General features: G+C 42.7%; 1 protein-coding gene across 4 annotated transcripts in view; it reads left to right on the top strand.

Moving 5' to 3' along the window:
• pip5kl1 (phosphatidylinositol-4-phosphate 5-kinase-like 1) overlaps positions 1–15,390 on the top strand; it is an 81,756-nt gene extending 66,366 nt beyond the window's left edge. For all 4 annotated transcript variants that reach the window (XM_073052431.1, XM_073052430.1, XM_073052432.1 and 1 more), the window contains exons 6-10: positions 5,486–5,520; positions 8,787–8,842; positions 9,267–9,379; positions 11,595–11,757; positions 12,342–15,390. In XM_073052431.1, coding sequence (XP_072908532.1) covers positions 5,486–5,520; positions 8,787–8,842; positions 9,267–9,379; positions 11,595–11,757; positions 12,342–12,765 — 791 coding nt within the window. In that variant the 3' untranslated portion in view covers positions 12,766–15,390. The remainder of the gene's footprint in view (positions 1–5,485; positions 5,521–8,786; positions 8,843–9,266; positions 9,380–11,594; positions 11,758–12,341) is intronic.
• Positions 15,391–21,137: the final 5,747 nt, after the last annotated feature.

Here is a 21,137-nt window from a genome sequence, read left to right as displayed (position 1 = left end):
GATAGAAAGGTTGGGCTGTTGTGGATTGTATGGAGGGCTGTCAGAGGTTACAACGGGACATCGATTGGATGTAAAACTGGGCTGAGAAGTGGCAGATGGAGTTCAACCTTGATAAGTGTGAGATGGTTCATTTTGGTAGGTCAAATATGATGGCAGAAATTAGTATTAATGGTAAGACTCTTGGCAGTGTGGAGGTTCAGAGGGATCTTGGGGTCCGAGTCCATAGGACACTCAAAGCTGCTGCGCAGGTTGACTCTGTGGTTAAGAAGGCATACGGTGCATTGGCCTTCATCAACCGTGGGATTCAGTTCAAGAGCTGAGGGGTAATGTTACAGTTAAATAGGACCCTGGTCAGACCCCACTGTGCTCAGTTCTGGTTACCTCACTACAGGAAGGATGTGGAAACTATAGAAAGGGTGCAGAGGAGATTTACAAGGATGTTGCCTGGATTGGGGAGCATTCCTTACAAGAATAGGTTGAATGAACTTGGCCTTCTCTCATTGGAGCGACAGAGGATGAGAGGTGACTTGATAGAGATGTATCAGATGATGAGAGGCATTGATCGTGTGGATAATCAGAGGCTTTTTTCCCAGGGCTGAAATGGCTAACAAAAGAGGGCATAGTTTTAAGGTGTTTGGAAGTAGGTACAGAGGAGATTTCAGGGGTAAGTTTTTTTCGCAGAGAGTGGTGAGTGCGTGGAATGGGCTGCTAGCAACGGAGGTGGAGGCAGATACAATAAAGTCTCTTAAGAGACTCCTGCATAGATACATGGAGCTTAGAAAAATAGAGGGGTATGGGTAACCCTGGGTAATTTCTAAAGTAAGTACATGTTCAGCGAAGCATTGTGAGCCAAAGGGCTTGTATTGTGCTGTAGGTTCTCTATGTTTCTAGAATCACCTTCCTGCATACAAAGAATGACTCCAACCAATGTGTTCCTCTTTGATATGCATCAACTTCAATTTTACCAATGTTTCTTAAAGGCCACACTGAGTTTAAATGTTTCTCTTTAAAGGGCAGTGATCTCATCTCTTCGCGGGAATTCAGCTCTTTCTCCACATTTGGAAGCATGGTCAATGTCATCTTCTGTCACTTTGCTGATCCTTGAGGATACATTGATATCTGATAGTAGTTGGTTTGATTTATTTTTGTGAAGAGGGCAATTTTCCACATTATTGGTGGTGACTATATTGGAATGGCTTAGCAGAACTTCTCTTCCTCACTACTTCTTTCTCTCCTCTAAATGACTATATGTTTACGACCACCATTTTGACCAAGTGTTTGATTATCTGCTATAGCATAATGTTTGGTGTCAATTTTTACTAAAAATGTTCTTGTGAAGCATGCTAGGATATTTTTACTGTGTTAAGGGTGCTATATAAATGCAAGCTCTTGTTTTTTACTCCTGAGATTCACTTCATTTCATTGTTACATACCTTGACACATAGCAACAGCTGAGGGAGAGTTATTTTTGGAGTTGGCCCATGAAGAGACAATTCCCGTTGTTTTGTACACATTTATTTACTTGTTCTCCAGTTAGTGTCATGGGATGCCTAATGTATTCCTAACAACTAACCAATACCCTTGGGAGATCGGTGTGTTGTTGCATCTTCTTTCTCAAGGGAGAATTCCAAATGGAAACTCTGATAATTTCTCTGTTACCATTTACAATGCCATTTGAGGCTGTGTATCAGGTTACTGTCTGGTAATTGCTCTCTGGTAGCCATTGTCCTGTATATTATTAAACAACAACACACTGCACAATGAACCATTGTTGACAAACAGGGCCGTAATATGCTGCTGTGAACTGCAAACATTGCTAGGCTACTGTCACAGCCAATGACGTTCAGCAGCCAGTCCTCTCCCTCATCGTTTAATTCCTCAGCAATACATCAGAATCAGCTTTATTATCACTGGCATGTGTTGTGAAATTTATTAACTTAGCAACAACTCAGGGTCACACTAACATGATCCTACCCCCACTTCCGTTTCCTTCTGCTTCACATTTGGGACCACTGGGTAGAGCTTGGGGAGAGGAGCTGGGGAGGACAGTGATGATGATTTTGGCTCCTCTTTGCAGCCTGATGTCATTCTGGGGGTGGGGGCTGATGGTAATGGTTTTACTTCCAATTGCCCACCTTTATCAGCTGTAAGGAAGGTGATGGTGTCCTTGTTCTAAGTTTTTTATGTTATGGACCTATACCATTAACCAAGGAGTCCATGGACTCCAGTTTGGGAACCTTGATCTAAGGCCAGTATTCTCGCACAGAATAATGCTCAAATTACATTAAGCGATCTACCCGTCCAATCTCTGCCTCTGTTCTTCTCTCGTAATAGTCTACTCCTAATTGCATGTGCCAACTATCTGCCCTGTCCTCAAGATTTTTAAATGTTGTCATAGTTTCTGTTTAAGATACCCACTTTTGTTGTACAAGGTAGAGCCTCGCAGCCCTTTATGTCAAACGTATTTCCTTTACTCTCCAACCATAATCGTCATTATATTTCAATCACTCTTTTGCAACATGAGCATTGAGGTAAATGGTTTCATCCTGGTGTTCTGGTTTCCTCCCACATTCCAAAAAAGTACGGTTTATTAAGTTAATTGGTCACATGAATATAACTGGGCGGCATGGGCCCATTTGGCTGGAAAGGCCTGTTACTATGCTACATCCCTAAATAAATAAAATTAAACTATTTTTTTTAAAAATCTGCAAATTCTACCAAGTCTGTCACCAAACCTCATTCCATTATTAACCATGGACGGATTTTTAGAGAACATAGTATGCTCAAACATAAATTATGACACTATTTAAACACAGACGCACTTCAAGGCTTTTGTCAATGATGACCCTCTTCAAGAACATTACTGGTGGAAGTGGCTGAGGCAGATACAATAACAACATTTGAAAGAGACTTGGAATAAAACATGGATAGGAAAGCTTCAGAGGGAACAGGCTCTGGCTAATATTTAAAGAAATAATGCACATTTTCAGGGAAAAAGTTGCCTGAATGTACAAAGGAACAAAAGGAAAAGTGGTCAATCCATGGCTGACAGGAGATAAAGGCAGTATTAGTTCCAAGGAAGAGATTTATGAAAGCAACACACACAAAATGCTGGAGGAACTCAGCAGACCAGGCAGCATCTATGGAAAAGAGTAAACAGTCGATGTTTTGGGCCAAGACTCTTCGGCAGGACTTTGAAGGGTCTCAGCCCAAAACGTCAACTGTACTCTTTTCCATAGATGCTGCCTGGCTGGCCTGCTGAATTCCTCCAGCATTTTGTGTGTGTTGCCTGGATGTCCAGCATCTGCAGATTTTCTCTTGTTTGTGAAGAGACTTTTGAAGTTGAGGTGCAAGAGAATACAGATTGTGAAATCTGGAGCAACAAACAGTCTAATGGAGGAACTCAGCAGGTTGATCAGCATCTGTATGGGGGTTGTACAATTGTTGACATTTTAGATCAAAACTTTACATCAGCACTAAAAGTTGAGAGGGGAGATGGCCCATAGAAAGAGGAGCAGGGGAGTGGTGAGACAGAGGCTAGATCTGATTGATGGACTGGTGGTGGTGGGGGTGAGAAATGAACGAAGGCAGATCAAGCCAGTTAAGGGAGAGGCAGGGATGGAGTTGGAAAATGGAGGCAAGGGGAATGATAGATGGAGGTAGACACACAAAAAAAGAGTCAGATGAGAGTCAGGTCTTCGGAGGGAAAAGTGAAGATGGAGACAGCCGTTAGGGAGTTAAGAAGAAACACAAAGGCTACCAATGCTGGAATATAGTAAGTAAGGAAGATGATAATGGGAACATTAGGGGAAAACTGAAAATGGGACAAATCAGAACATGATGGCATGGGTGAGTGCTGTTGAGTGAAATGTGTGGTAATAAGTTGATGGAACTGAAAAAAGGGGGAGGGCAACAAAATTAGGGGGACGATGGAGAAGGAGAGATGGTTGGGGGTGGTGTGTGGAGAAAAAGGCAGAGGTGAGGGTTACTTGAAATTGGAAATTGTTGGATTCTATAGTGCAGGATATAACACCATGAAAAGAATAATGAAATGAGGCATAATCCTTATGGACTTAGGAAAGGGGAAATCATTTCTGACTGAACTATTGAGTAATATGAAGATGTGACCAGTAGAATAGGTAACAAGGCACCAGTAGATGTGTATTTGGACTTTCAGAAGGCTTCATGCAGGCTTTCACGCTGGGGTAAGTTAACATTGTTGGAGTTCCGGGGGTTGGGAGTAAGTTACTAACATGGATGGAGAATTCTTTCTGGACAGAAAACACAGTAATAATGAAAGGCTCTTCTCAAACTGTCAAGTTGATCATAGAGTTGTACAGCATAGAAACACACCCTTCTGCTCACTGACTTTGCAGGGTGTCATGCCTATCTATACTGATCCCACTTGCCGACATTAATTCCATATCCCTCTATGCCTGCTTATCCATGTACCTGTCAAGATACCTCTTCAATGCTTTTACTGTTCCTGCACCACCGCCACCATCTCTGTCAGCTTGTTCCAGATACCAACCAATCTTTGTGTGAGAAATTTACCCCTCAGATCCCTTCAATCAATCTCTCTCCCTCTCCCCTCTCTCTCTTCCACTCTCTCTCTGTCCCTCTCATTCCTCCTCTATCTCACTCCCCCCACTCTCTCTCTCTTTCTCCCTCTCCACCCACACCCCTGCCTTAGACTTATGCCCTCTAATTTGAGACAGCCTTACCATGGGAAACAGACACTGACTAGCTAACCCATCTATGCCTCTCATAGTTTAATAGACATCTATCATATCACTTCTTAGCCTTCTTCACTCCAGGGGAAACAATTCCATCCTATCCCTATAACTCAAGCCCTCCAATCCAGGCAATATTTTGAACGTTTTCCACACCCTGTCTAGCTCAATCATAATCTCTGTGTGGTGTCACATTAAATACTACAGGAGAGATGAGATTATTCCTTCAGCTGCACCTATTCACAACACTAGTCAACAAGTTAACTGAAGGGCCTAAGTGAGGCATTGCCAAGAACCCATTTGTAAATATCAACAGATTCCTGGGGACCACTGTAGACATTGACACAATCCTTGGGGACCCTTGTAACACTCCCAGTGATTCTCTGTAAATTTTAACTCTCCCCAAGGAACCCTGTACATTCCTGGGGGCTGCCTATGTTTCCAACACATTCCCAGGGGATCACAGTAATATTGACACTCTCTTGGGAATCATCTGTGAACTTCAAAAGGTCTCAGGGATCTCCTAGTAAATGTAGACACCATCCTATTAGGACACTACCAAATGAATAGTAGTTCTTCAGCTGGAGAAAGTAAAACAAAAGTTATGACAATTAGTAATACCTGGCTTCCTTCACTTAATACAGTTTGTTGTATCTCTTATTAACTTTTGAGTCTGTGGTACCTGTGAACCTTGTTCGGATTAGTTATTTGAGGTTGGCTGATCTGAGTCACACATTCTGTTTTACTTGCAGGTGTGCACAGTATCAAGATACCAGAAGAGGGGAAGGTGAGCCATTGTCTCCATCCACTAAGTGTCCACTTGGAAAGGGCTCAACCCAGACTGTCAATGTCAGGATAACGTGATGTCTGGAGTTTGCTGATAGCACTAAGCCTCCCTGTCCAGGTGTCACAGAGCACGGTTCAGAACCCTGCTTGCCCACTCTCACTCCAAATCGTTCCTCAGAACCACCTCCCCCTTTGTAACTAAATGCCTGTGCAGTCCTGGGGCGCACCTGTAAATGCCAACAAACTCAGGGACACTGTAAATACTGGCTTACAACCTTGAACCTCCACTCTCCAGGACCCACTGTCCGCACTGACACATGTCCTAGGACAAACCCCCCCCCCCCCCCCATACATACACATACATACATACACGCACACACTCACTCTCACAGACACACACACACACACTCACTCATTCACAGGGACTTCAGATCAGAATCTACACAGATGCAGAAATGCTGTTGTGTGGTCCTGTCTCTCAAACGAGATGTTAAAGCAATGGGAGAACGATGGCGGCTGGAAGGTCAATTGTTTATTCCCCTCAATAGATGCTCCCTGACTTGTTGAGTTCCTCCGGCATTTTGTGTGTGTTGTGGCAGTGAAGCTTGTTTGTCCTCGCAGGTGGGACCTAAGGATCCCAGGGTACTTCCCCCTCGAGTTCCCCTGATGAATTTACACCTCAAAGAACATTAGTAAACCTGGTCTTTATTCCATTGCTGTTTATGGAAATGTACTGTGTGTAAATTGATGCAGACTTCACTACGTGACAACAATAGTGTGGTCTTGTAATCATTGCTGTGAATTGGCATGGAGATGTACAGTGACTGACAGGTACAGGACAAATCCAGCTTCTTCCTTCAGCCAACAGAAAGCTACCTCACCAGGTCAGTTGAACATAAGCATTGAGGTAGGTTAAGGACATTGGGTGATAAAAAAAAGTTTGCCTGCAGCATACTGGGAAAGGGGAGATATATTGTTGATATAAGAGGGCATTGGTTAACCTTTTATATAAATAGGAACTGAAGAACACGGTTAAAATAGTTAAGACTAAAATTTTTTAGCTTGAAGATTTTTAGCTCCTTGTGAAGGGACTTTGAAGGGAAGATCAGGTAACCTCAAAATAATATGTCTCAAATTGAAGTGTGATCATTGGAAGAACGAGGAGATATAAGGGGTAGAATCTGAGGAAAGGTCTATTGTATATCGGAATCTAAAAATTAGAGATAATGATTAGTTTTATTCGTCATATTATATTGAATCATACAGTGAAGTGTGTCATCTGCGTCAACAGCCAACACTGTCCGAGGATGTGTTGCAGGTAGCCCACAAGTGTTGCCACCCTTCCAGTGCCAATGGACGAGGAAGATGGAGCACCTGCAGGAAACCAGAACGTAGAAATTCCTTACAGACAGTGGTGGGAATTGAATCCTGATTATTGATAGCGCTAACCACTACACTGCTGTGACACCTCAATCTGTGACTGAGTGGTGTACCCCCTCAGATAATGGTGTAATTCCCACATCCAGTGTGCCCTCAAAGAATGAAATGAGGCAAAATTAACAGGAACTCAGAACTGCAGGAAGACTAATGGTATCAAGGAAGTGCAGGGGTGAAAGTACAAAACACTGGGGAATATGAAAATAAAGAACAAATGAAAACAACAGTCCTTTATAAATACATAAAGAACAAGAGGTTCTCTCTTCACAAAAAAGGGCCACAATGCAGACATTGTGATTAGGGACGTGGGGTGTGAAATTCTGGTCGAGATAAACATGCTGAGAGAAAATTCATAAGAAATGTTGCATCATTGCAAGTAGCTACATTCCAGGCTTGGATGAAATGTATTCCAGGCTGTCAAGAGATGCACTGGAGGACGCAGCAGTAAGTCTGGCCAGCATTTTCCAACTATTCCTCCCTGGGCATTATAGCTAACTTTAAAATAGCGACCAATGTCATCAGTGAACTCATAAACACAAGAGATTCTGCAGATGCTGGAAATAGTGATCAACTCTAAGTAAAGTTAATTTATTATCAAAGTACATATTTATCATCATATACAACTCTGAGTTTCATTTTTGCAGTCATACTCATGACTATAAACCATAATAGAATCATTGAAAAACTGCACACAATGACGGATAAACAACCAATGTGCAAAGGACAACAAACTCTGCAAATACATAAAGAAAAAAATAACAAATTAATATGCAATACATTTGAGAATATGAGATGAAGAGTTCTTGAAAGTGAGTCCATAGGTTGTGGGAAAGGTTTGGTGATAGCACGAGTGAAGTTAACCCCTCTGGTTCAAGAACCTGATGTTTGAGGGGTAATGACTGTTCCTGAACTTAGTGGTGTTTGAGTACCTTCTTCCTGATAACAGCACCAAGGAGGGAGCATAGCTTCGATGGTGGGAGTCCTTGATGATGCACGCTGCTTTCCTGTGACAGCATTTGGTATAGATGTGTTCGATGGTGGGCAGGGCTTTACCCGAGATGGACTGGGCCGTATCCATAATGGACACAACTCTCACAAAACACTGAGGAACTCAGGATTGATGAAGTGTCTCAGCCCAAAACATTGGCTAATTTGCTGAGGTCCTCCAGCATTTCAAACAAGAGAAAATCTGCAGATGCTGGAAATCCAAAGCAACACACACAAAATTCTGGAGAAACCCGGCAGGTCAGGCAGCATCTATAGACGAGAGTAAACAGTCGACATTTTGGAGGAACTCAGGACTGATAGAGTGAGTACCTTGGCCTGTAATGTCAACTGTACTCTTTTCCATGGATGCTGCCTGGCCTGCTGAGTTCCTCCAGAATTTTTGTGTGTATTCCTCTGGCATTTTCTCTCTCCTCAGATGCTTCCTTACCTATTGAATATTTTCAACATCATCTGGTAATAAAATCTGCAATAAAGCAGGTTTCCAACATCTGCTGCATTTTTTGGAGTTGATGGGGTTGTGAATGGGTAAAGTGAATATAGCCCGGCCAACCTTAACCTGGTGTAGGGTAAATCATCTGCAAAAATTCAAAGCTTCAGTATTAAGTGATATTTATAAAAAGGCATGGATTAACAAACATGAGAAAGGTAATATTTCATTAATGACTGTGTTTTTCATGGAGATAATAAAGGTGGAACATTTGATGAATTTTGTGAATTTCCCACTTGGAAGTCTGTTCACTAAAAACCTGTGTACCTCTCTGGGAGCTGGGAATGAGCTCTTCACCTTCAATTTATGTAAACAACATTTCTCTTTTTTAACAGAAATACTTCATCGTAATGCAGAGTGTGTTTTACCCTGATGAGCGAATACAGGCTCGGTATGTAGTCATTTTTGGTGTTATTTTGTAAATGAAATAAGTGAAGTTCTTAATGAATCTCCACTGTCAGTCCTTATTAGAAGGTCAGCTGGAATTTGGAGCTCGATCTCATGCTGTGCATGACTAATAATTGCTTTTACTGGTATAAGAAACCGCACAGCCTACCAGGGAGTAATCATCTTCCTGCCCGTCAGCCCGTTAATTGCCTGCAAATCTTTCCATGATTCCTCAAAGAAAAGATTTGGAAAATGAAGCAACTTCCAGATTCTGCTTCTCCTGGGACAAAGCTTTGAATCTTATTTGCCTTCTTAATGTAGTCTACTCCCCTGCATTTCCGCTCACTGACCTTCTAAAGCATTGAGCCACTGAGTGTTACAGCAATTGCAGTGTTAAGGCTGTTAACCAGCACTACTGTTCATCTCAGGTATGACATCAAGGGTTGCCAGGTCAGTCGATGGACAGACCCTGCCCCAGAGGGGAGCAACATCATTGTCGTACTGAAAGACATGAACTTCGAAGGGAACACAATTGGCTTAGGTAAGGATCAGTCTATTGTCCTTGTATCTGTTGGTGACAATTCTCCCTTCTCTGCATAAATACGATGCTGGAGAGGTACTGGGATGTACTGTTGATTTTATAATATCAGTGAGCAAGTGGGAATTACTGATGAGTTTCAGGCCTTTCTACCGTAATCTGAATTCCCAGGATTAATTCTCTCTATCTACAGTTTGTAAGTTCCTAAACCTACAATTTGAGTTCAAAGCTGGTGATATGTGAGAATCAGTAATGTTGGTACTTATATCAAGGATTAACTTTATTCTATTTACATGTATTAGAAATTTGCTGTGGTGAGTTGGTCAGGGTGTGACATGCAACAAAATAGTAACATTCAACAATGAAAGAATAAAGAATTATATTAAAAATTTAGAGGTTAAAGTACAGATATGGAATAAAATATGCATAAATATACATATTTATATGTGTGTGTGTGTGTGTGTATATTTATTTAATTCATTACAATTCTTTCAATATCAGAGAATGTATACATTTACAACCTGAAATTCATACACTTCATAGACATCCCCAAAACAAGAGACCCCATAGAATAAAAACACAAAATGCTGGCAGAATTCAGCAGGCCAGACAGCATCTATGGGAGGAGGTAGTGATGACGTTTTGGGCCGAAACCCTTCATCAGGAGACCCCACAGAATTGATGATAGAATATTGAAACACCGAAGACCACCTCCCTCACCCTCCGCATAAGTAGCAACAGCCCTCCCTCCCCCCTCACTTGCGCCAGCAGAAGCCCTGACCCCACCCCACCCCACCCCCACCACCACCACCATGCAAGCAAGAGCAACAGTTCCCAAAGAGACCTTCATCCAGTGACAACATCAACAAAATTACAGTCCGTAACATAACCCAGCACTTCACCATCTCAGGCAGGCTTTGTGTGTGTGTGTTTATTATACCATGAACCAAAATACAGTGAAAAGCTTTTGTTTTGCGTGTAATCCAGACAAAATGTGCCATATATGGTTACCTTGAAGTAGCAATTAGTGTTGTGATTGCTGAGAAAATGCAGTGCAGGTGGACAAGTAAAATGCAAGAGCTATGTTGAGGTAGACTGGGAGATCAAGAGTTCAATGATTCATCTTTTAGTATATGAGGGGTCCATTCAAGTGTCTGGTAATCGTGGGATAGAAACTGTCCTTGCACCTGGTGGTTCAAACTCTCAGGCTTTTGTACCTTCTGCTTGATGGGAGAGAGAAGAAGAGGGGATGACAAGGGTAAGAGGGAACGACAAGGGTAAGAGGGAACTTTGATGGGAAAGGAAAGGAGGAAGAATGCCCAGGGTGAGAGGGGTCTTTGGTTATTTGGCTACTTTCTTGAGGTAGCAGGAAGTGTAGGCAGAGGTTGGTTTAGTTACCCAAACCTATTTAATTGAGAATGATGTAGTTTATTAACTCATGAACTAATGCACTTTGTTATTTACAGAAATATTTAATATTGGGATAGGGGTGTCTATTTAGTGAACCCTCACCCTCATTTGAAGAGGGAGGAGGGGTCATATGAGTAACCTTGCACACATTTCAACTACTGGACTTGACACCGGCTTAGGACTGGTTATAATTCACAGTTCAATCTGAGGTATAGGATAGGGGTGGAAAACCAATCCTTTCCCTGCCATCCCTTGGGAAATCATTCCGTTAGCTGAGAAGAACAGAATTCCATTCACATTTTGGGGAAAAGAATTATTTCCTCGGTTACCTCTTGTGACAACAGTGTTCAGGAGTAGCAGTAATAATTTCCATCTCATAGAGCATTTTAATGTAGCAAAAGCAAGGTACTTCTTGTGTCCAATTATCAAGGAACCATGTAAGGATGGATGACAGCCAGCTTGGTTAAAGAAATAGGTTCTAAGGAGCATCTTAAAGGTGCAGAGAGGGAGGTGAATGATGGAGAACTCTGGGATGGTGGGAACCCCAGAGGTTAAGGCTCAGGAAACTGAAGGCAAGGCTGCCACTGTTGGAGAAGCTAATATCAGGATGGAGAAGACTGGAGATCTCAGAAGATTGTAGGGACAGAGATTAGAGATTGGGGAAGATTAGGCTATGGAGAAGTTCGAAAACCCAGTGAAAGCTTTGTCTTGAGAGACGCAATAGGGAATTGTGAATCCTGCACAAACAACTGTCCTGCTTTCTTAATCATTCTGCATTGTTCTGAACTCCTGAAATGTTTTGTCACAGATCAGCAACGACCTTGGCTTGTTCAGCAAGTGAATATTGACACAGAGTATCTGAAAAGTCTGAACGTTCTGGACTACAGCCTGCTGGTAGCTCACCAGCCCTTGCACCTCGACGAGCGGCGACAGAGCTGGTCCTTTGCAAGTGTCATTCTCCGCACTAAGAAGTAAGTGGATTTAAACTGGAATGAACCTCTCCATCTTATCATAAGCTGTTCTTAAAGTATGAAAGAACAAGAACCAGCTTCAGCAATGAGGGGCCAAAGTGCTGTACAATTCCATGAGAATGTTGATGCTGGGTTTCTGCTCTTTAGCTAACAGGTCATTAGCAGTCTTATGGTTCAAGGCCCACTCTTGGCACTTAAACCATAATCTAGGTCAACACTCCATTGACTGAAGGAGTGCTGTGTTGTAAGATAGTTTCTTTCAGAGAAGTTAAACCAATATCACATTAGCCTTATTGAGTAGAATTAAAGATCCCACAGTCACTGTATTGAAGAAAAATATGATTTATTTCAGGTATCCTGGGATCAATATTTATTTCTGAATTAACATCACTACAAGAGAAGCCACTACTTCATGACTGCCTATAAAAGCTATTGATTACCAAATTGGCCACATTTTCTTTCCTGTTTTATGACAGTACCTCAAAGAAATACTTAAATTGAATCAACACACACAAAATGCTGGAGGAACTCAGCTGTGTAGCACTTTATAGTATTCTTACAGTTCTTTCTCCCCTCTCTCACAGATCGATGATCAGTAGAGGCAGCCCCAGTCATTCCACTGGGACCTCAGTCCCAGGGCTAGTGGAGGAGGAATCTACAGTGCTGGTGTCCGAGGTAGTCAGTGGCACAGACAAGTGCCATGTCAAGGAAGTGCCCAGGGCAACGTTGAGCTCAACAGGCAGCAGTGCTTCGGAGATGGAATTGGCCAACGTCTCGGTCCAGAATCGCCGGCTGCTGCCCAACTGCAAGAATTCTTTGCACATCATCGACGGGGCCCAGACCCGCTACTTTGTAGGAATCATTGACATCTTCACTGTTTATGGGTTCCGTAAAAAGCTGGAATACCTGTGGAAGTCCATCAGGTATCGGGGCCAGTCCTTCTCCACTGTCCACCCTGACAGATACGCCAAGCGACTGTGCCAGTGGGTTGAAGACCACACAGTTTAGGAACTGGGGTAGGTTGGGAGAGTGGGGTGAAGGTAGGGGGAAGGAACAGAACAAAGAGCTCAGAATTTTGTAAGCGAGTGAGAGTGGTGGGGCTAATTTTTCCCACTGAATATAGTCAATGACCTGACAGTAGGTCGCAGGGTGGGAGGTCGACCTCTCAAGGGGAAACTCAACCTCATGATCGGGTGTAACAGGGCTTGAGTGAACCTTCAATGCCAGTAATTGGAGAGAGCTACCCTGTTTCTGTGCGGTATAGTTCTTGGTGTAAAGTCTCCAGCATTACACCGTTAGAGCAACTTTTAAATTAAAATGTGAGAAAGAATTCTCTGGTCACTGCATGGAGAAGCTGTCCAGACTTGCATGATGCTCTAGATTGCCTTAAATGGAAGGTGAAGGGAAGCTACTACCATTGAGCCTTAAGTACAGAACGTTGCACCCAATCCCTCATGAGTAAGAATTGATTTTTTTAAAAATATGCATGCAGTAAATCAGTGGTTCAGAACCCAGAGCCACTCCAGTCACCTGCCTTCGTATAAGCTAATCTTCAAATGTTAATGCCCTTAAAGAGGAGAAGTGCTGAGCTTGCCAACAAAGAGTTGATGCTCAAGTTCAATGCAGCATCACCTCCAGTGGTGGGGACTGAAGTCACTCCATTTTAGGATAGAAATGTAAGCTAATGCCAAACCCAGTACCAGGTTAGGGAAGTTATGGAATAAGATCCAGATCAGGATCGAGCTTTCTTGTCGTTTGTTAGTAATTGATTGTGCACCACAATAACAGCCTGGCTCTGGGTATCAGTTTGCAGAAGTACATATTTCCAGTTGTACTTTACACCAGGGGTTCTGAACCTTTTTTTTTAAATGCCGTGGACCACTACCATTAACTGACTGGTCCATTTGGGAACCCCTGCTTTAGATGTATCAAGTCCTGCTGTCCTGTTCCCCTGCTGATTTTCTGTGTAACCTCTTCTGCCTACATTCCCATCAATTCCCCCCACCCCTCAGTCTCCCACTCACGTACACAGCAAGAACAATTTTCAGCACCCACTCCGCACTTTTATTGTGATGTAGGAGGAAACCCCGCTGTCAGAGACAGAATGTGCAGACTCCACACTACCACCACCGAAGTTCAGTCTCAATTCTGGGTCATGAGAGCAGCTCCACTGCTGCCCCACTGTGGTGGATAAATAGAAGTGGTCACAATAATGGAAGATGGACTTTTGCGAGCTCCTAATTATAGCAAGTTGGAATGTCCTGTTTGGAAAGAAGTTAGCATGGCAGATTTTAAAAATAGATTAGGAAGGTTATTGGGAAATTATATATAGGACTTTTGGGAAAGTCAAAAGGAATCGGATTGTTTGGAAAATCCTCAAAGAGATGATAGCCAAGAGGAGTCCTGCTATGCTCTGTCATTTTATAGTACACTTAAGATAAGTTTGGATAGGTATGTGGACGAGATAGGTATGGAGGGCTGTGGTCCGGGTACAGATAGATGGGCCTCGGCAGAAAACCCGGCCAGCACAGACTAGATGGGCCAAAGGGGCTGCTGCTGTGTGTAGTGATCTATGACTCTTTGTACTCAGTGAGTAGATCAGTAACCCAAGGATAGAGATTTGGCAGAAGAACCAAAGAGAAGATGAGAAGGTTTTAAGCACATGTTGGTTTGATTCTGGAATGACATTAATAAAAAATCAAAATGGATTTAAATATATACTTGAAAAGGAAATACGTCGCTGCTCGCTTTCACTCTAATTAATCTCAGTCCCTATATTTCAGTAACAACATTACAGAGTGGAAGTGCTTCCACTGACTCATGGGGAGGTTGGGTGGAATTGTGTTCAGTCTGGCACTTGGCGGCCGTAAATCGTTAGCTGGATTGATCCTCAAAGTGTAGATATTGGAAATGTACAATATCCAATGGCAGATAACAATGCAGGGTAATGGTCTAGCTGAACTCCCTCTGATCACTATGCCACCTTCAAAATTAGTGCTCTGCCATGTGATTTATACTGTAAACCCAATGAGTCACGTACTGTATTCTGTAGAATCATCTCACAGCCATGACTTCCAGCAAAATAGCAGCTATTCTCCATCCAGGTAGAACCATCATACGCAGTAATCTATCAGAGTTACCATACACACAGACCATTTCATTGTCTACACCCTACTAAAACCACTCAGGCACTGCATCTCAATAGAAGTTGAACCCAAATAATTACCAAATACACTGGACTCTAATAAGCTGCTTTTTATGCTGTAGCCCACCCAATAGAACCATATCATGTACCATAGAAACAGATCCACTTCGTCCCAATAGAACCACTTAACATATCGCACCCAACAGGTACAATCACCCCCACAAACTCCTTTGATGCCTTGTAAAATACATGTATTCTCCATAAAAATCCACAGAGCTGTGATTTGGAAATTATGCTTTTCTAATTTGATGCCACTATTGACTCTGAAGTGGGGGTTAAGAGTCCCAGCCTAGGGGGTGCAATAACTTTGTAAAATGTGGAATCTCAGGCATCGTATATAATTGATATACACTGTGCAAATAACTGATCAAATTGTATCATATATGAAAACATAACTGCTAAATAAGATTAATAAAATAATTTTTCGATTCCTTTAAGTTTTTCTTAACACATCCCAGAGCACTTTGCAGCTGATGAAATACTCAAGAAGTGTATTATTGAAGTTGCACAGAAAATGTACAAGGCAAGGTTCTACAGACAGCAATGTGATCATAAGCATAATGATCAGCCCACTGGGGAGACTCCCTGTTATTCTTTAAAATATACTCTATGACCGCTTTATTAGGTATACCTGTACAGGAGTATAATATACAGAGTATATTTGTTAATACAAATATCTAATCAGCCAATCATGATGGCAGCAACTCAGTACATAAAAGCGTGCAGACATTTACTTGTTGGTCAGACCAAACATAAGAATGGGGAAGAAATGTGATCTAAGTGACTTTGCCCAGGTTGGTGCCAGGCGAGGTGGTTTGATGATCTCAGAAAGCACTGATCTCCTGTGATTTTCACACACAAGTCTTTAGAGTTTGCAGAGGAAGGTGCAAAAAACAAAAAAAAACGTCCAGTGAGCAACACACACAAAATGCTGGTGGAACTCAGCAGGCCAGGCAGCATCTGTAGGGCCGAGACCCTGCAGATGCTGGAAATTCAAACAACAACACACACAAAATGCTGGTGGAACACAGCAGGCCAGGCAGCATCTGTAGGGCCGAGACCCTGCAGATGCTGGAAATTCAAACAACAACACACACAAAATGCTGGTGGGACGCAGCAGGCCAGGCAGCATCTATAGGGCCGAGACCCTTCGAGTGAGCAGCAGTTCTGTGGGCAAAAATGCCCTGTTAATGAGAGAGCTCAGAGGGGAATGGCCAGACTGGTTCAAGCGGACAGGAAGGCGACAGTGACTCCAATAACCAAGCGTTACATCAGTGGTGAGCAGGAGAGCATCTCTGAATGCACACGTCGAACCTTGAAGTGGACGGGCTACAGCAGCAGAAAACCACGGACATAAACTCAGTAGCCATTTTATCAAGTACGGGAAGTACCTAATAAAGTGGCCACTGAGCATATCGTCATGGGGTTCACTCGAGTCCTTGGAATCATAGATTGCTATGACACAGGGCACAGTCCATTCAAATCACAGGGCACGTGGACTTATTACAATGCAGGGCTATTTGATTTATCATTTGTCAACTTTGAATCCAGTTATTTAATTCAATGGTACACAGGAACATCTTTTACAGATGAACTTCTGGTGGGACTAAACTGCATCAACTTGAACTCCAGGACATGGAGCTGACATTGTCTCTGTTCACCCGATGCCAAAAATCTCATCCTTTGTTACCTGGGAAACTTTATTTATCAAAAGGCACACAATAAAGACTAAGAACTCTGAAATAAGAACCGAAAATGACGGAAATAATAAATATTTCGAGCAGCACTCGCCCACCCCCACAATATTTACTTCGTATTTACAACTTGCAAATTTGTTAAATACGAGTTTGGCATTCATTGCAAATTCTGGGTCAGATTTAATCGTGAAAGATCATCGATCTGAAACGGTAAGTCTTTTTTTTCTTTCTGCAGAAACTGCCTGACCAGTCGAGTATTTTCTGCTTTTCTCTCCCAATTTCCAACCTCTGCAGACCTCCCCTTAACATTACACTGTCTCTCGTATGGAGACAGGCGCCGGAGTAAGAGAAGAGGTATCACAGGGCAATTGAAATGAAGCAAGATGAGAAAGCTCCATCAAATCATGTGGAAACGGCTTCAGGCAGTTTCACTTTGGTGGGCTCCGCCTCAGTCAGGCGAACACTGTCATTATGATGTGCTCAGGAGCCCGAGAAAGGGAAACGAGATTCTGCAGATGCTGGAGATCTTGAGAAACACACACAAAATGCTGCAGGAACTCAGCAGTTCAGGCAGCATCTTTGGAGGGGTGTAAACAGTCGATGTTTCTGGCCGAGACCCTTCATCCGTCCTGACGCTGAATTCCTCCAGCATTTGTATGTTGCTCAAAGGAAAATGATTATTTTGGACACAAGTGATTCATTAATCCTGTGACCAAAAGCTGTCAGACAGTTGCTTTATATTTCTGTAAAACAACCACGTTTGGGGTTGTGTGTCTTTAAGCAGTATATTTTACTGGCTGTCAGTTGGATAGGGATTACTCCCACAGTTCGTTTGACGGCGATCTGACCGAATCTAACATGACAACGGCGCCACCTCCTGGTTTATCAATATATAAACGAGAGCTGGGAGTCCAAGCACTACACAGAAAATACTGGAGGAACTCAGCATCTATGGAAAAAGAGTTAACAGTCGTCTTTTCGGGCCGAGACCCTTCATCAGGACTCCTTTTACTACTCTTAATAATTCCGGGCGAATAGAGCTCGTTTCCAGTTAATGAACAGGTTCCGTTTTTACAAACGTCCATAAATTGATTTTGTCCATAAGTCATAAAATACGAAAAATCACTCGACAAGATAAACCATACTTTCACAATTTTGTAATGAATAGCGTCAAGGGTACCTAAATAATTAAAAAAGAGCAATTACTGAAGAGCGAGAGAGTCAGAAATTCGTTTACTCTATCGTAAACTATATCATACTATGTTATAATGATTGTCTTGCGTAGGAAGGAATGTCTGTCAGCAGTTGGAACTTAATATAATGGAAACTTATTTGTACATACGAGTGCTCATTAGTCGAGCATTTGTAACCGCGTTCTGCAAATCATAACGGGGACAGCGAATGTAATCGGGAAAAAGTTGGCACCTAATGAAATGGTTGGCATCAGAGCTGAAGTAGGCACGGTGAAAGGCAGAGTTAGTGGCACATGATGTTCAATGTGGGGAACCATGATACACCATGCCGAGGAATGGGTGACTGAGGTGAATGGGAGAATAGAGTTATAGCTTACGAAGATTTGAAAATGGTAAGGCAATTGAAAATAAAAGAATCCATGCTTCACAGTTTTGTGTTGGGAATCACTTGGAGAATTTTGCGCCATTATTGGCGAGAGGAATTAGAAATGTGTACCAGATTATAGCCAAGTTAAGTGATACCTTTGTAACTCAAAACATTAAACGAATTCAAAGAAACTCACGGGTGTCCAAAAATACGGGAGTAGTTCCAATTTACCCTAAGCAAAGCGCACACATTATCACGCGATAGAACGATGACATTCAATTAACGCATTTTCACACATAACCGGTAATTATTTAAACGAACAAGAATTATTAATCCAACAATATATATACAAAGTTACTCAAATTTTATTGAAATATTAAATACGCAACATTAAGGTTATGCTGTGTATTTGGAGAAGCTATAGTTGTTCTCCATAGAACAGTAAATTTAAGGGGTGAAATAATCAGTGTTATGAGGGTTTTTTTTGATAGAGCAAGCAGGTAAAATGTATTTCTGCTATCGTGGTCGAACTGGTGCAAGAACTAACAGGGAAGTGAGCAGTAATTTCTACGCTCGGTGGGTTCAGCTACTGGAGATGTCTCTAGGCTGGAGACCTTGAGGAGGAGGATTCTGAAGACAAGGTAGACAAGAGAGAACCTCCAGATGATCGCCTCTGGCATCAGCTCCAGTCAGCACAGGGGAATTGCTTTTCTATAATTATCGGAAGAAGTCAGGCAGAGAACACAATGACATTAAGGACCCCCATCACCTAGAACATGCTCTCCTCTCATAAAAGAGGAGTTACAGGAGCCTGAAGACACACATTCAATGCTTTAGGAAGTTTCTTCCCCTCTGACATCAGATTTCTGGAATGACAACTAGCCCGTGTACACTACCTCACTATTTTCCCCTCTCTTTCTGCACTACATATTTAATTTAATTATGAATATAAATAAGAAACATACAGTGTTTTTTATGTATTACACTGTACTGCCGCCGCAAAACAGCAGATCTCATGACATATGCTGATGATATTAAAGCCTGATTCTGACTCTCATTCTGCGCTGCTCCAAAGAGATTATTCTTACCCTTGGCCATTAGGCTCTGTCCCGGGAAGTGATGAGCCCTCCTGTTAGACTGCTTGAGGTAACTTTTTGTTTATTCTTTCTTACTTCTCTTCTAATATTTGTATATCTGTGCACTTGTAACGCTACTGTGACACTGTAATTTCCTTTGGAATCAATAAAGTATCTATCTATCTATCTCAGCTCATTCCCTGATGGCGAGAGTTAAAATAATCACTGTCATTAGCATTGCAATCCTGTAAAATTCAGATTCAGATTCAGTTTATTGTCATTTAGAAACCACAAATGCAATGCAGTTAAAAAATGAGACAACGTTCCTCCAGAATGATATCACAAAAGTACATGACAAAACAGACTACACCAGAAAATCCACATAACGTTAGGCAATCCCCAATCCAGAGTCCGGAGAGGCTGCTGCGTATTAATATCGCGCTACCGTCTAGCGCGTTCCCCGGAAAGGAGCTCCAAATCCACCAGACAAAACAAGACCAAAAACTAAAGCTACAAGACCTGCACAAAACCACGTAGTTACAACGTATAGTTACAACAGTGCAAACAATAGCATAATTAATTAAAAAAAACAGACTGTGGGCACAGTAAAAATAGTCCAAAGATGTTAAAGGACTATAAATTCAAAAGAAACCACCACACAGTTTCCACAAGTCCTCAGGGTCCCTGATTGACTCGCCATCCCACACCGGTGGCAGAAGGGAATACCCCCGCTATGGACTTCCACGGCGGTGCCAGACTCAGCCTCGCAGACACAGCACACAATGAAAGCAACCTGACCGCAGCGAACTCCGAGTCCGTTGAACCTCCGAGCCTCCGACCATCCCCTCCAGCACAGCTTCTCCGAGCACCATCCTCTGCCAAGTGTATTAAGACGGCCCCACCAACGGCCATCGGCAACGTGACCCCGAGGACTGGGGGCCTGTTCTTCCCAGCAGAGACCCAGACCTCACAGCAGCAGCAACGAAGAAGGTCTTCCTGGAGATTTCCAGATGTTCCTCCGTGCTCCCACGTCCGTTTTCAATCGATTATGATTGTGCACGGCACCCTGCTTCACAAGTAACAGATAATCAGCTCCAGAGTGGCCACTGCAAGTTGCGTCGCGCCACCATCTTGTAAATGTGTTGTAATTAAAAGTTATCAGCATTCCATGGTGTTCCTCAAGACGTTACCACCTCTGTACGGGCAAAACGTGATCCCCTCAGACACGGACACATTTCCCGATCAGCCTGCAAGGTGAGAGTTCTGATCGGGAGATCATCCACACAAAGCAATCGCTGTCACCTGTTATTTCTGCAGGAATATATGGAGAGCAGGATTATATGTGTTTACCCTTCACATCCTGCTCCACAGGTGCACACGCTTTGCTCAATATATATCAATAAAGGGATCCTTCACCTAAAACTTGCTGCAGAAACTGCGTCAAATGTTGAAAAGAGCTTTAATTCTGGGCAAATTAAAACACTTGTCTTTGATCCTGTCCGCAGGTGTTATCCTTGGTTCAAATACTAAGGCCTTTGGGCTGCTGCTCATCATAAGTGCCACTGACAAGCACAGTAATAGTACTAGTAGTGGTACGGTCACCCAAGCCGAGTATAATGTTCTCCTCAGGGTCTGCCTGTTGGGGACTGTAGAGGCCAATCCACATCTGGGATGTTAGTGTGGATTCCCTTAATGGAGAAAGCTGTTCTGGTGGTGCTTATTTATTCATTTATAGTATTTGTTGTCCACCCCTAATTGCCCCACAGATATGAGGGGTCTGCGTGTTTTGGAAGGGGTTTTGGAAGGGGGATGTCTCTCGCTGAAGGACAATAGTGAACCAAA

Source organism: Hemitrygon akajei, chromosome 7 (assembly GCF_048418815.1).
Source record: "Hemitrygon akajei chromosome 7, sHemAka1.3, whole genome shotgun sequence".
NCBI classification, from domain to species: domain Eukaryota; kingdom Metazoa; phylum Chordata; class Chondrichthyes; order Myliobatiformes; family Dasyatidae; genus Hemitrygon; species Hemitrygon akajei.
Note: the sequence above shows the minus strand (reverse complement) of the source record. Positions and strands in the feature narration are given on the sequence as shown.